This window comes from Perissodus microlepis, chromosome 5 (genome assembly GCF_051167445.1).
Source record: "Perissodus microlepis isolate ML-2025 ecotype Zambia chromosome 5, ASM5116744v1, whole genome shotgun sequence".
In the NCBI taxonomy this organism is placed as follows: Eukaryota; Metazoa; Chordata; class Actinopteri; order Cichliformes; family Cichlidae; genus Perissodus; species Perissodus microlepis.
The window spans coordinates 33,516,093-33,528,581 of record NC_140465.1 but is presented as its reverse complement, the minus strand read 5'-3'; the positions used below and the strand labels follow the sequence as shown (position 1 = coordinate 33,528,581).

The window sequence follows — 12,489 nt, the reverse complement described above, 5'->3', positions numbered from 1 at the left end:
AAATGTTATATCGTTATACTGAGGCAGCATTTGCGTAAACACACACATATGTGTATATGTGTAAATAAATAAAAATCTTTACATTTTACATCCTCAAACTTTCTCACACAGCTGTGATGAAAGGCATTTTTGTGAAGATCTGTTTGAGTTGAACTGGAAACTTGTCACAGACGCCATAAAACGATCAACAATGTTACAATTTACTTTCACATGCACTACATTTTTTTTCCCTCCGTAAAATGCGAATCTTAAAAAGCCACAAATATTCAATTAAAAAAGGCCAGTGATGAGTCAGAATGACTCTTAAATAGGTTTTTGCATCGACTCCAGCAAACACTTATTATTAGTTTCACTTTATTTGTTATCTTTTTGTGAGAATTTGCTGACAGTGAGAGTTGCGTTTCCTTTACTTATGTTCAGATTTCCTGCGCTTACATGATATGGCACTTTATCTCATTATCTTCTACTTATGCTTAAAGACAGGCAGGCAGACAATCTGGCATTTTACAGTAATTCCTCTTAGTAGAACATTAGCATATTAAAGATCAGGAAAATATTTTAAAAATGCATTTTTTCATCGATGCGTTGGACACTTTTTGTAGACTGTGGGCACATGGATTGATCTGCAGATAAAGTGTATCCGATTAGATAGCGGATGCTCGTAATATGATATCAGTTGGGGGATGTGTCTAAAAATGCTAATAAAATGCATGATGACACTTGGCCTGATCTGATGCATATCTTGCTCTGTGTTGCAGAAATGTCAGACTATATGGACAAAATCGATCGCTTGAAGTGTCTGGTGCTCAACATGCCTCCTCCAAACCATGACACGCTACAGTTCATGTGCCGCCACCTCAAACGGTGAGAATAACCTACGACTAGTGTTTATTCTACTGATGTGTTCGTTTTTATTTTTTTAGTCTGTGCCTGTTTTTATTGCCTGTAATGGTTCCAGTGCCCTTAACTGGGTAGAGTTCATAATGTTGGGTATTTCCTCGAGGCATTTAGGGACAAATGAATGAACCAGATGCCCTGGTAGGAAAGGAAAATATCTTCCTTTTCTTTTAAAATCTGACCACAAGAGGGGGCACTTCCCTCGTTGGTCTCCGAAATTTCTGTCGGGGATTCTTTGGCCACAGCTCTCAAAGTATGCCAGCGCTGAACCGGGATCACACTGTTGTTAACTTTGGGTCCCTGTGAAGATGAAAAGGCTGGAGGAAGATGAATGGTGTACAATGTTCTGCGAGCCAGTTCCTTTTACAGTACATAAAATGTGTGTTTTTTACCGCCTATGGTTTTTCCTTCCACTCCAGGGGTGAGTGTTCGTGTTCTGAGGACGATATTTGTGCCAGGGTGTGGTGGGCCCCATGAATTTGTCAACTCTGTGTCTTTCTCTCATTTTCTCTCCGCTGTCATTCCTTTCTCTGTTTCTCATTTATTATCTCGCTCCTTAATCAGGTCCCTCGCCTCCTCTTTCCCTGGCACGCTACCCACCTTTCCTGACTTCCTCTTTGTCCCTCTTTCCTCTCTTTTCACTCTCCCTTTCCTCTTCCTCCTTATGTCCTCCTCTTTTGATCCCTTTCTCCTTGTTCTCCCTCTTCCTGCTCGCTCTTCCCTCCCCCCCCCCTCGCTCTCCTACTTGCCTCGAAGGTCCCATGGGAGCCTTGTGGTTCGTCTGCTGGAAGGCATACCAACACCACCGCCGCCACCACTGGAACCTCTCTCTCTTCTCCCTCTTCCTCGCTCGCTTCTTTTTTTCCCTCTTCCCTCTCCTCTCTCCCTTTTTTCCTCCTCTCTTTTTAATGTGGAAGTTTTGAGCAATTGCTGGCTGCTTCTGTGGCTTGGTGGGAATGGCATTTTTAGAAGAATGCCTCATGCTGTGGCTTTAACCATTCCTTAGTTCCCCCCCTAATCACACACACACACTGTAACACACACATACGCTAGCATAGGTGGATGCAAGCAGCGGATTTAGAACACTTTTGTGCACAGATCCACGTTATAAAACCCAGATGCATGTACGTGAAAATAGATGCAAAAACAAGATGTGACAGATGGATATACAAGCTGATTCTTGTAGCTGACTTCCTGAGTTAAGTAAAAATTATAAAGATGTCACATCGTGACCACAAACATGAACCTTTAGGGGAAGGTTAGTTGTGGTCTCTATGCTTGCTCTATAACTTGACACGAGTCTGCAGTTGTGCTTGCAACTCTGTGAAAGTAAATGCTAATGGATGTATGCCAACACGAGCACAAGAGCAGTGCTAACGCTGCTATAGCCGCATCCACTTTCTCAGTTTAGGGATTTTGCAGGATAACACTTGATGATTAGTTAAACTTTAATCTGGTCATGACTCCAGCCAAAATGTTTCACGCCCATCCTGAGCCGTGCCATGTGTAGCTACTTCAGTGCCACTCCATCCAACAGCAGTTGAGACCTTTCACTCAAAACCACAAATGTCAACCTCATGCTGGCTTTAAGGAAATGTCAGGGATCACCAAAGTCAGTAAAGTCCATCCACTAGTTGCCGGGATATTTCAGTCTGAGCTAATGTGGTGGGAGTGGATGACATCCCTAGAATCACTAAGCACGTGTCTCTAAAAATTCAGAAGCTGAAGCGATTCCAAATCCTTTTTGTCGGCAAAATTTAATATTTAAGGAGTTATTAACCTGCGCTGTCCACTCTCTCGTTTCCTGCAGAGTGTTGGAGCATTCTGAAACGAACAGAATGACCACCCAGAACATCGGCATTGTGTTCGGGCCGACGCTGATGCGCCCAGAGCGGGATAACGGCAACATGGCAGTGAACATGGTTTACCAAAATCAGGCAGTGGAGCTCATCCTCACTGAATTCGACCACATCTTCGGAACGAGAGGCCTCTCTTGATCTTTTGCTCCTTGACATCAGACAAAAGCACAAGTTTTGGAGCATTTGTCTTCCCTGCCTGTTGACTCATATGGTGTAAAATGGATTTCACATCAAAAGATAATTACGGGGTAAAAAGAACCAGGACAGAAAGCTGCTAATCATGACATCTGGCCTCCATATAAAGCCATGCTAAAACAATAATAGTAAAACAAGCCAATTTTAGCTCCAGTACTTGTGCCTTTGACTGCAGATGTGGAGCCCAGCCCCGGTGAACTTCACTGCTGGAACAGACGCCTCCTTGTCACTTTTCCTTGATGTTTCAGACTTGATCCAGATAAATAAAAAGCCGTAAAAGCGATAAATCTTCTCCAGCCTGTCCTGCTAGCGTGTTTCAGTCGGTAATAATCGAGGATTGGGAGGAGGAATGTGTCTTAAGCTAGCACTGAAACAAAACTTGGCGAAACCATCTCACTGTGAAAACACATGCACCAGCACCTCTTCAAACAAGGATGGACAGATCCTGCCTGGATAGACGTGCACAGGTGCCCACATCTCCACCATTTTTGCAGGGTTTATTTGAAGGAAAAAAAAGTAAAAGCATGAATTCAGTGGCAGGATGAATGTGCCAACAAGGCAGAAAATGTTCCTTTTTACCAAATAGTACTTTGTAGTGTCAGAGCAACCCTTATTTTACTAATTTGAATCTGTCTTCTATTTTTAATAGTGCAAATTCCTAATGTTAAGTTAAATATATTGTTGTAAATATGTGAAATACTGTCTTTCTCATCTAGTAGCACTTTGCATACAGTGTTCAACCTAAATATTACAATTAGCTAAATTCAAACTGATACTTTTGCTTTGAAATGAAGAGTGTTGGATCTGACTGTTTACTCCTCCTGCAATAAAAATATGTGAACAAACTGATTTGAGCCGCATTATGATATTTGCTCAGGATGTGTCCTGCCAGGTTGTTTGTTGTTTGAGCGATGGGTTCGCGTGAGAGATAGTAGAAGCGTGTGGAGCTATGCGGGCCTCGGAGACTCGACGGGCGGAGGCATCCCCTGTGATTGGTGCAAATGCTGCTTTTAATAACAGAACAAAAGAGGAACTGGAAATGCATATGTTTTAAAAATGTGGATTTTCCCCCCAAACCCTCTCACTCGCTCGCTCTGTGGCCTGGGTAATTTTATATTGACTGTGGGTTTGGCAAAAGACAAAAAAGAGCAGAAAAGAGGCACTGCTGTGGGGGTGGTGGTGGAGGGGGCTCTGCTCTGTTTTATTGGATGTATTTATTCATTTTTATGTTTGTATTATTTCAAGTCATGTGAGCACATTGGGAGGGGCTAAGATTATGTGCGGATGATTGATCAGGGAGTCTATGGTGCGCTTCCAGTTTGCTGCTTAAATTTGATCAACTTTTCACCGTAGACAAAGCATGTGGCTTGTGTGCATTTACTGCATTTACATTTACAGTATGGCCATCAGTCAGCACTGCTGGCTTTTCATTTGTTTATTTTAATTTCTTTGTTTTATTTCTTCATCCAAACTTTCAAAATCATACCGAATGTTTCCATTTATGACACCGAGATAATGTAAACATGTGGAAGCACGTGATCCAGCCTATATTTCATAAAGATATCTCGCTATGTGTTTTTTGAATGCTCTCCTAATCCTGAAACTGAAGAGAAATTTCTGTTGGTAGAAACCAGATGGCATTAAAGTGCCGTCTGACCAAGACCAAGCTCTGTGATGTGTTTTATTTCGCTTTGGTGCGATGGTGCTAATCAGCCCCTAAAACTCTAATCAGACAGAGACAGAAACAAACAGACCTCCCTCCTAATCAGCAATTTGTTGGCATCAAAAGTCAGACTCTATTACGTCATCCTTACTTTGTTCTTGCTTTGACTTATTTATTGCATGATATATATTTAAAGTAAAGCAAAACACAGCTTGTGCTTTTGTGTCAGGATGCAGACAAGACAGCAGATGTGCTGCAGGCTCGTGGAGAAATTAGTTTACCAATGCATTTTTTAACTGCATTTTTTCGCACACGCAACTCTTTTTTTTTTCTGATTGATTTTTTTTCTGCTGGCATTCTGTGTGGCATTTATTAATTAGAATTGATTTGTGCTTCTCTGCAATGATCAAAAATCATTTATTTTTCACAATCAACATTTGAATTAGCTGGAACCTTCTGAATCCACTAATCAGCGCGTCTCTAAACGGACTGAAATGAAGTGTGGAGCTAAGGCTCAGGTTTTAATTCTCTTCTTTCAGTTTTATCTTCATTTGCACTCTTGTAAATTTTAAGGTTCAGCTTACTGTTGGAGGAAAAGATGCTAGTTTAGGAAGATAATGGCTTACACAGATGTCTTGACCTTATTGTTAGATCCACCCACCAGTGGAATACATCTGTAGCTCTGTTCGGTGTGTCACTCAGCTGTTACTGGGAATTGAAACTTAAAAATGCTCAGCACTCAATCTGACAACCTGTTACCCATGACTGGGCCTTCCCGCAAGTGATGCTGCATAACCGAGGTGTTATAGCCCTCTTAAAAACTATAATGTAAAAATTTGTATCAACTTTGCTCTAAGTCAAAGAGCAGGGCCAGCCAGTGCTGCAGTGCAACAGTTTACTGAAGGCCGCTGATGCATGGCACCCAAAAGTATCTAACCCACGTCATTTGGCAGGGTTCGTTATTGTTACGGTTAGCTGACTGTTTACCCAAACTACCGTTAACCTAAAGCTTAGTGTATCAAATATCAGCAGAACTGCTCAACCTCTGTTTGCCCCAGCCACACACACAGGTTCACAAGCGCAAAGCAGGCACCTCTGATGAATCATCATGCAAATAAAGAGAGCCACAAAAAAGCCAGTGTAACAAAACAGTCTTGAGATCTTGAGTGTTGATGGAAACTGTTTACTGTGATGGGAAACTGAGTGGTCCCCACAACTGAGCTTCAAAACTGTCTTGTGCAGATGTTTGTGCTTAAGCAGAAAATTCAAAAAGCTGAGGCGTTTGATCGTTTTTATAGCAATGTTGACCAGAAAATCTTTTAAGGTGCCTTCTGATTTCAACACGTCGTGGCTGCTAAAAAGAAACCAGCCCATTTTGGGGCCACATCGTGAGGTTTAATTCGAAAAATCAAGGAAATGAGAGGTTCTGCTGAAAAATGTCTGTACAGTTTTATTACAAATATCCACAAACATGCAAAAAATATATATATATAAAAGATAATACAAATATTGCATGAGTGCTAGGAAAAAATAAACAGTACTTGATATAATGAAAAAGTGTGCAGACACTGAGGGAAAGTAAAACTTTTTTTTTTCGCTCACTTTTTTGGAGCAAAAATATCAGGTAAGGAACTGTACAAGAGCAGGATGGCACTTGGCGTGCCACATATGCACACACACACACACACACACACACGCGCACACACACAAATGTATTATGACCAAAAAAAGCGTCTTTGGCCTAAGGTATGCATGAATGCTGCAAGCTTAGTCACACCTCATGCACCACCGTCTTATCTCATCGTAGCAAGGCTTTGTCGGATTACTCACAGTGTCAGAGTACATCTGAGGCACTTTTCACGTTGACTACACTGCAGTCAGAAAGAGGAAGTTAAAAGCTCATGTATGTGTCCTGAGTCTTGACCCTCTTGCCACACCTCAACAAACAGCCACAAAGTGCGACACATTATTATTATTCAGAAGGTGTGAAAACATGCTGAAGCACATGAAAATTTTTACGAGAAATGCCCGACATTTCAGCACTGAAGGAAATCAAGCCACTCTTTGTAATTATTACATGTACAGTGCGACAGTGCAAATTGTATTTGCTTGCTCTTGGGAAAAACCCCAAAGGTTGACTTCATCTTTGCCCCTTTTAACCTCTCATGCAGAAATGTAGAAATGACTGTCCTCAAGCAAGGTATACACTTTTAAAGGTGCAGTCCGATGCTTTTGGTTTTTAAAAAAAATAAATAACTACCTCCCACTTCTGCCTTCCCCTTTTTCCCCTTCTTACTCTTGGTGATTAGTTAAAGCCACAGAGCAACATAGTTAACCTGAAACCTTATAATTTCACAGCATAAATGTCAAGAGCCCTACAATATAACCTGTACTATACATACTCAAGCAATCGCCGGCTTTGGGACAAAGGACTGACTGCATGTGCATCTCAGCTGAAAACATGTTACAGTTGTTGCTAATTCTTAAAACAGAGGTAAAGATTTGCATCAAATAAAAGGATAGTAGAAACTGAAAGTTATTTGCACTTGAGAATAAATATGCTAACTAGACATCGTGGCAAATCTGCTTGTAGCCTTTAACTTCTGGCCTTGATGCCACATTAAATTAAGACCAGATGTCTTTCCATCCTGCTTCTTTCAAGCTTCTAAGGCCACTCATTGGTGTGAATCTACATGCAAACAAATAAAGTACAAAAAAAAAAGTCAGCTGAATCCTGGATTTAGAAGGACAAACAAATGCTTTTTTTTTGTTGTTTTTGTTGTGCAACAGTCAGCAGCAGCAAGCATGTAAAATAGACAACATCATATCTGGATATGTGACATGACCTCAGACTAGTCAACCCATTTTTAGAGGTTCTGAAAGACAACAAAAAGGAAAAAAGGCAAACATTATAGATACATCAAGTCTATTTTACAGGATAACGCTTTGAAACTCGTATTCTCACATACATTTGATTGATGGCTTTGTCCTCTATAAGGCCATGCATCCTTTGACAGTTCTGTGCATTTTGTAAGATAAGTAAATAACAAAAATCAGTCTTTATTACATACGTAAGAAAAAAAACAAGTCTTAATAGTAAATGGGTTTTAATGGCTGGTTAAAGCCACCTTAAGTTTTAATTCTGGGTAACTCTGTTAAATCCAAACTCAGTTCACATTTGTCCAAGTCTCCATTCCGGTCCTCGGTGTCTCTGTCCCAAGTTTGGCTCTCTGTATTGTCAATATGATCTTGCATGTCATATCTATTTCTCTCACTCTGAACTCCATTCTCACCTGCAGGTGATTCTTGTATGGGGTTACCTCCCAGCTCCTCTGCTGGTTCTGGCAAATTCACATCTGCCTCTTCTTCACGGTCATTGCAAACTCTTGCTTCCCCTTCTTCCTCCTCCTCCTCCTCCTCCTCCTCCTCCTCCTCTTTAAGAGCATCCGGCGCTCCGTCCAGACTGGAATCACTGAGAAAAGAGTGTGGAGTTTGGGTTTCATCCAGTGACAGAGGGGCGTCTTCAGAGAGGCGTCCCACAAGACTGTTGCCCGCTCCCGGTGTGAGAGGCATGTCATCTTGGTCTTGGTCTGGATCCTGGTCTTTGCTGCAGTATGCGTAACGGTGGTTCATGTGCTGGGAGTAAGAGCCAGAGTGGGAGAAGCGTTTGCCACACTTGTCACATTGGTAGGGTTTCTCTCCGGAGTGCAGTCGGCTGTGTTCAATCAGATGGTGCTTATGCTTGAAGGCCTTGTTGCAGATCTTACACTCATGAGGACGTTTGCCTGCAATGAACACACAAACCGTTTCTATTACTGAGTTTGTGTCTGACATAAGTGTAAAAAACAGTTGACGTTTGTGATGAAGAACTAAGAAAGCTATGTAAAGCTAGAGAAGCAGTTGTGTACATTTGCATCAAGACTGGAAACAGGAAAACTGTTTGCCTGGCTCTGTGTAAAGGTAACAAATTCTGATTTATCGCTCTACATGCTATGTTTTTTCTTCCCTGTGAGAAATAGTCTGACACATAACCCTAAAAAAACCACAATGCTTCTTCCTGAGATTGAAACGTTTCAATTTGTGAAATTTAGAGGTATTAGCAGGTTTCTGGACAGTCATGTTAGCTGTGCCACTGCACCATTTCTATCATGTCAACAGCTGTTGGCCTTAGCCCCATATGCACCTTAAAGACATGAGAGTTGTGTTAAACGTCAGCCAGAAAGCTAATAAGCATCTTTTGAATAATTTCAGACTATTTTTTTGAAATTTTTTTTAAGAGATAGCACCAATAAGCGGTACGTATATATTACAGGAAATATCACATAACAAGAGCAGGCCATGCGTGAGTCACAGACCTGTGTGCTCGTATTTGTGGCGAAGCAATGAGCTGCTCTTTTGGAAAGTTTTTTCACAAATATCACAAGCGTAAAGCCCCTCGTCTGTCTTCTTCAATCTCTTTCTTCCCGGCCCTCCTTCTCCATCGAACCCTTCGTCGATGAGTGAGAGATAGTCCAGAGCACCACGGTTCAATGCCTCGCCCTGCAGGAAAATGATAGCAGTTATGCATATATGTACTAGTGGGGAAAGTTCACTTGGTAATTTTTTTCATCTCCCCAAGATACAACGGTAGTCACAACCACAAAGGCATTTTTGAGACGGATGTTTGTGTGTCTGTTTTTCTGTGGAAATGCTTCGCGTACACTATAGTGTAACAATCATACCAGATGGAGTCATAAAACTTTACAGGTGTGTGCTTGACACAAAAATGAGCCCTGAGTTCAAAGATATATGTAGTGTGATTCATGAATGTAGTAGGAGTTTAATATCTGCTCAACTGTTGCTGATGTGACCGCCAATTCAACGTTTTATAACATGAGATCATCTAAGTATTGCTCATGTTTCATTTTTGTTATTTATATAACATCTTCCACAAGTATACGTTACACACCCCACAAACGCTGGGCTCACCATTAAACCTTGTCTCTCCTGATAAATCTTTTTCAGTGTAGCCTCTGCATCTGCCTCCATCATGTAGGCTAAAGGAGAGAGAAACCCCGGGGTGTTGGCCGTCTGGTTGAATGGAATTGATGTGATGCCTTCATGCCCTGAAAGCCCCACACCAGCCTGGCTGAACATTGGAAAACCATTGTACAAGGAACCTGGAAACACAGGAGCTCCGGCCACACTGAAGACCGGATGCGAATGCAGGGGGAGGTGTGAAGTCGGACTTGGTCTACCAAGCTGCTGGGTCCCGAGCTCCCTCCTCTCTCCTCTGCCTGAGCTGCCATTAACAGTTTTGTTCCTACTGCTCTGGTCAGAGAGCTGCTTGGGCAGGGAGAGGTCCAGAGGTTCGTTCTGTGCAGACCAGGGGTTGCTGGTTTCTTTCTGGGGCGAGGACAGTTCAGGAGAACAACTTGTGAGGTCAAGGCAAACCGGAGAAGTGAATCCTGAGGACAGAGCTCGTTTCCTGCCTCGAGGTGATGACAGCTCTGGGGAACGGTGTGTCAGCTCACTTGGGCTGCCCTTTTCCTGGCTCGGCCAGTGCACTCGCGAAGACAGGACGTTATGGTGGAGCTGTGGGGGCGAGTGCATTGCAACCAAAAGGTGTTGTGGTACGGCGTGCCAGTTGTGCTTCTGCGATGGTGACTTATTTCCAGAAAGACCATTTGTCACTACACTTAATTTGCTGTTTTCTGGTTGGAGGACAGATCTTGGAAAGAATATAGACGGTGATGACGGGGCTTTACTGCGAAAACCCTCGGGTACCTCCGCTGCTTCTCTGTTGAGCTGACAGAGGTGGCGCTCATGATGCAGAAGTGCAGCCACACTGGAGAAATGCTGCGAGCACCAACGACACATTATCCCAAGAACACCCCTCTCTGGTTCAACCGATAGCATGTCTCTTCTCCTGTCAGGTGAAACCTTTCTCTCATGTGATCCTCCGTTTTGATGTGCTCTTCTTTCCTCTTCATCTCCTCCTTCTCTGACAAGATCTTCATCTTTTTTCACGTCTCGTTGAAACATCTCCTGCAGCATATGCTCAAATTTGGTCCCCCTGGAGTGGAGATAAGGCAGTAGACTGGTCCCTTTGAGCATACTGGCCCTCAAAGAAAGCTCTGATGGGTCCCAAGTCCTCGCCAGGTCTGACGCACTGGACAAGCTTGCGGTGCTTTGATTGAGATCCTGCAGTGACAGCTGAAGGGGATCCACTGGTACTTGACCCAGAGGCCTGGTATTATCTTGGTTCTGCAAAACTAGCACCGAGCCCTTTTCATTACTACTTCTACCGCCACCAGCAGAGGGAGATGTTGGAAATGAGTGGGGGTAGGAGCTTTGGCTGTGTCCATTAAACACCCCGCTGGCTCCTCCTGGGTTTCCTCCTCCATGCCCGCCACCACTAAGGCACTTTTTACTGCTTAAATGGGAGCTGTAGGAGCCAGAGTGAGAGAAGCGTTTTTTGCAGTTGGAGCACTCGTAAGGTTTCTCTCCTACAAGATGAGACACAAAGTGGAGGCATTAGAGTCAGGATGCCAAAGAGTAAATTGAAAAAAAAAAAAAAACCCTTTCTGCGTGGGTGTGATCTTTTCACATTTTTCACAAGTCTCTTGTCCTGTGATGAATTATACTCGTTTCCTGTCAACACATCAATTTGGGTATAATTTTATACCATATAACTTGCAAAATAAGTAAGGGTTAGCGATAGAGTGGAAACAATAGCAAATTGATGGGTGAGTACAACTGTTTTGATGTTATTTTGTCTCACCGCTGTGGATGCGGAGATGCTCTTTGAGGTGGTGTTTGTACTTGAATGCTTTCCCACACTGCAGACATTTGAACTTCCTGGTCTCCATGCCTTGGTCCAATGTCATGGCACTCTAGGGCGACAGAACATTGTAATCAGTTTTAAACTACAGCACAGATACTCGGCTTTTTTTAGGATGTGAAGACGTAAGGTTGCCACTTCTGTGGATACACAGTTGCAAATAATCACCTTATAACGCTACATAACTGTTAATAAATCATTTTTGAATAAGTCGTTGCGATTTTGAAAGAAATTTAGCTTTGAGTTTCTTTTTGTGTCTGCTCACTTTGTCCTGCACTGGGTTGTGAAGTGCTAGGTGCCGCTCCATCTCCAGCCTAAGGGTGGCAGTGTATCCACAGAGCGGGCAGACCATGTGCCCCCCCTCCCTGTCTGGACAGTACTTGACATGGTCCCTCAAAGAAGCTCCTCGAGGATATACCCTGCTGCAAAATGGGCAGGCCTGCTGGGCCCTGCCTACATCTGCTGACAAGAAAAAGGTGACATTGTTTCTTTTGATAGATCAGTTGAAGTTTTATATAGTTTCATTTAATATACCCATCTATTTTAGAAGCCACAATATATATACTCTCAAGATTGAACTTTCATAGGATGCATCTTAAATAGAAAAGCAGCTGTCAGTATATCGGCGGGTATATAAGCCACCACTCGTATTCTACTTAGTACAAGCAAAGTGACCCAAATAAATAAAATTAATAATCATCTGAATAAAATAAGAACAAATAAAAACAAAAATAAAATTTTTATAAGGACAATTAGACAGTGAGCTTAGATGCGTGCTTTAAAATACTCTACAGTTGCCACTTCTACAGAATAAAAGTTTGTGAGATTTAGTGTTATATTTATTTATTATTACATATTCAAAAGCAAGTACACAGAGCTGTGCATGTACAAATGACCTAACCTGAACTATGTAAATTACACTCTCACTTTGCTAACCTTTAACCTCAAACTAGCAGATATATAAAAAGCCATTACTTTGCTTTTTCGTTTCTGAGAATTACATTAGCATATATGATCTGATATATGTTATCACTGCGACCTGCTGTCAGCCT

At 42.3% G+C, this 12,489-nt stretch overlaps 2 protein-coding genes across 6 annotated transcripts in view; one reads left to right on the top strand and one right to left on the bottom strand.

Annotated features, from left to right (window-relative positions):
* The window catches only part of arhgap9 (Rho GTPase activating protein 9), a 44,263-nt gene extending 40,463 nt beyond the window's left edge, over positions 1–3,800 (top strand). For all 4 annotated transcript variants that reach the window (XM_084929494.1, XM_084929492.1, XM_084929493.1 and 1 more), the window contains 2 exons: positions 759–864; positions 2,708–3,800. In XM_084929494.1, the coding sequence (XP_084785620.1) occupies positions 759–864; positions 2,708–2,894 (293 nt within the window). In that variant the 3' untranslated portion in view covers positions 2,895–3,800. The remainder of the gene's footprint in view (positions 1–758; positions 865–2,707) is intronic.
* A 1,731-nt stretch (positions 3,801–5,531) lies between these two features.
* The window catches only part of LOC146387690 (zinc finger E-box-binding homeobox 2), a 28,010-nt gene continuing 21,052 nt past the window's right edge, over positions 5,532–12,489 (bottom strand). Inside the window, exons 4-8 of one of the 2 annotated variants that reach the window (XM_084929490.1) lie at positions 11,703–11,899; positions 11,378–11,489; positions 9,583–11,102; positions 8,970–9,153; positions 5,532–8,399 (exon numbers count right to left, since the gene is read on the bottom strand). In XM_084929490.1, the coding sequence (XP_084785616.1) occupies positions 7,744–8,399; positions 8,970–9,153; positions 9,583–11,102; positions 11,378–11,489; positions 11,703–11,899 (2,669 nt within the window). In that variant the 3' untranslated portion in view covers positions 5,532–7,743. The remainder of the gene's footprint in view (positions 8,400–8,969; positions 9,154–9,582; positions 11,103–11,377; positions 11,490–11,702; positions 11,900–12,489) is intronic. The other variant, XM_084929491.1, reaches the window with a different exon arrangement.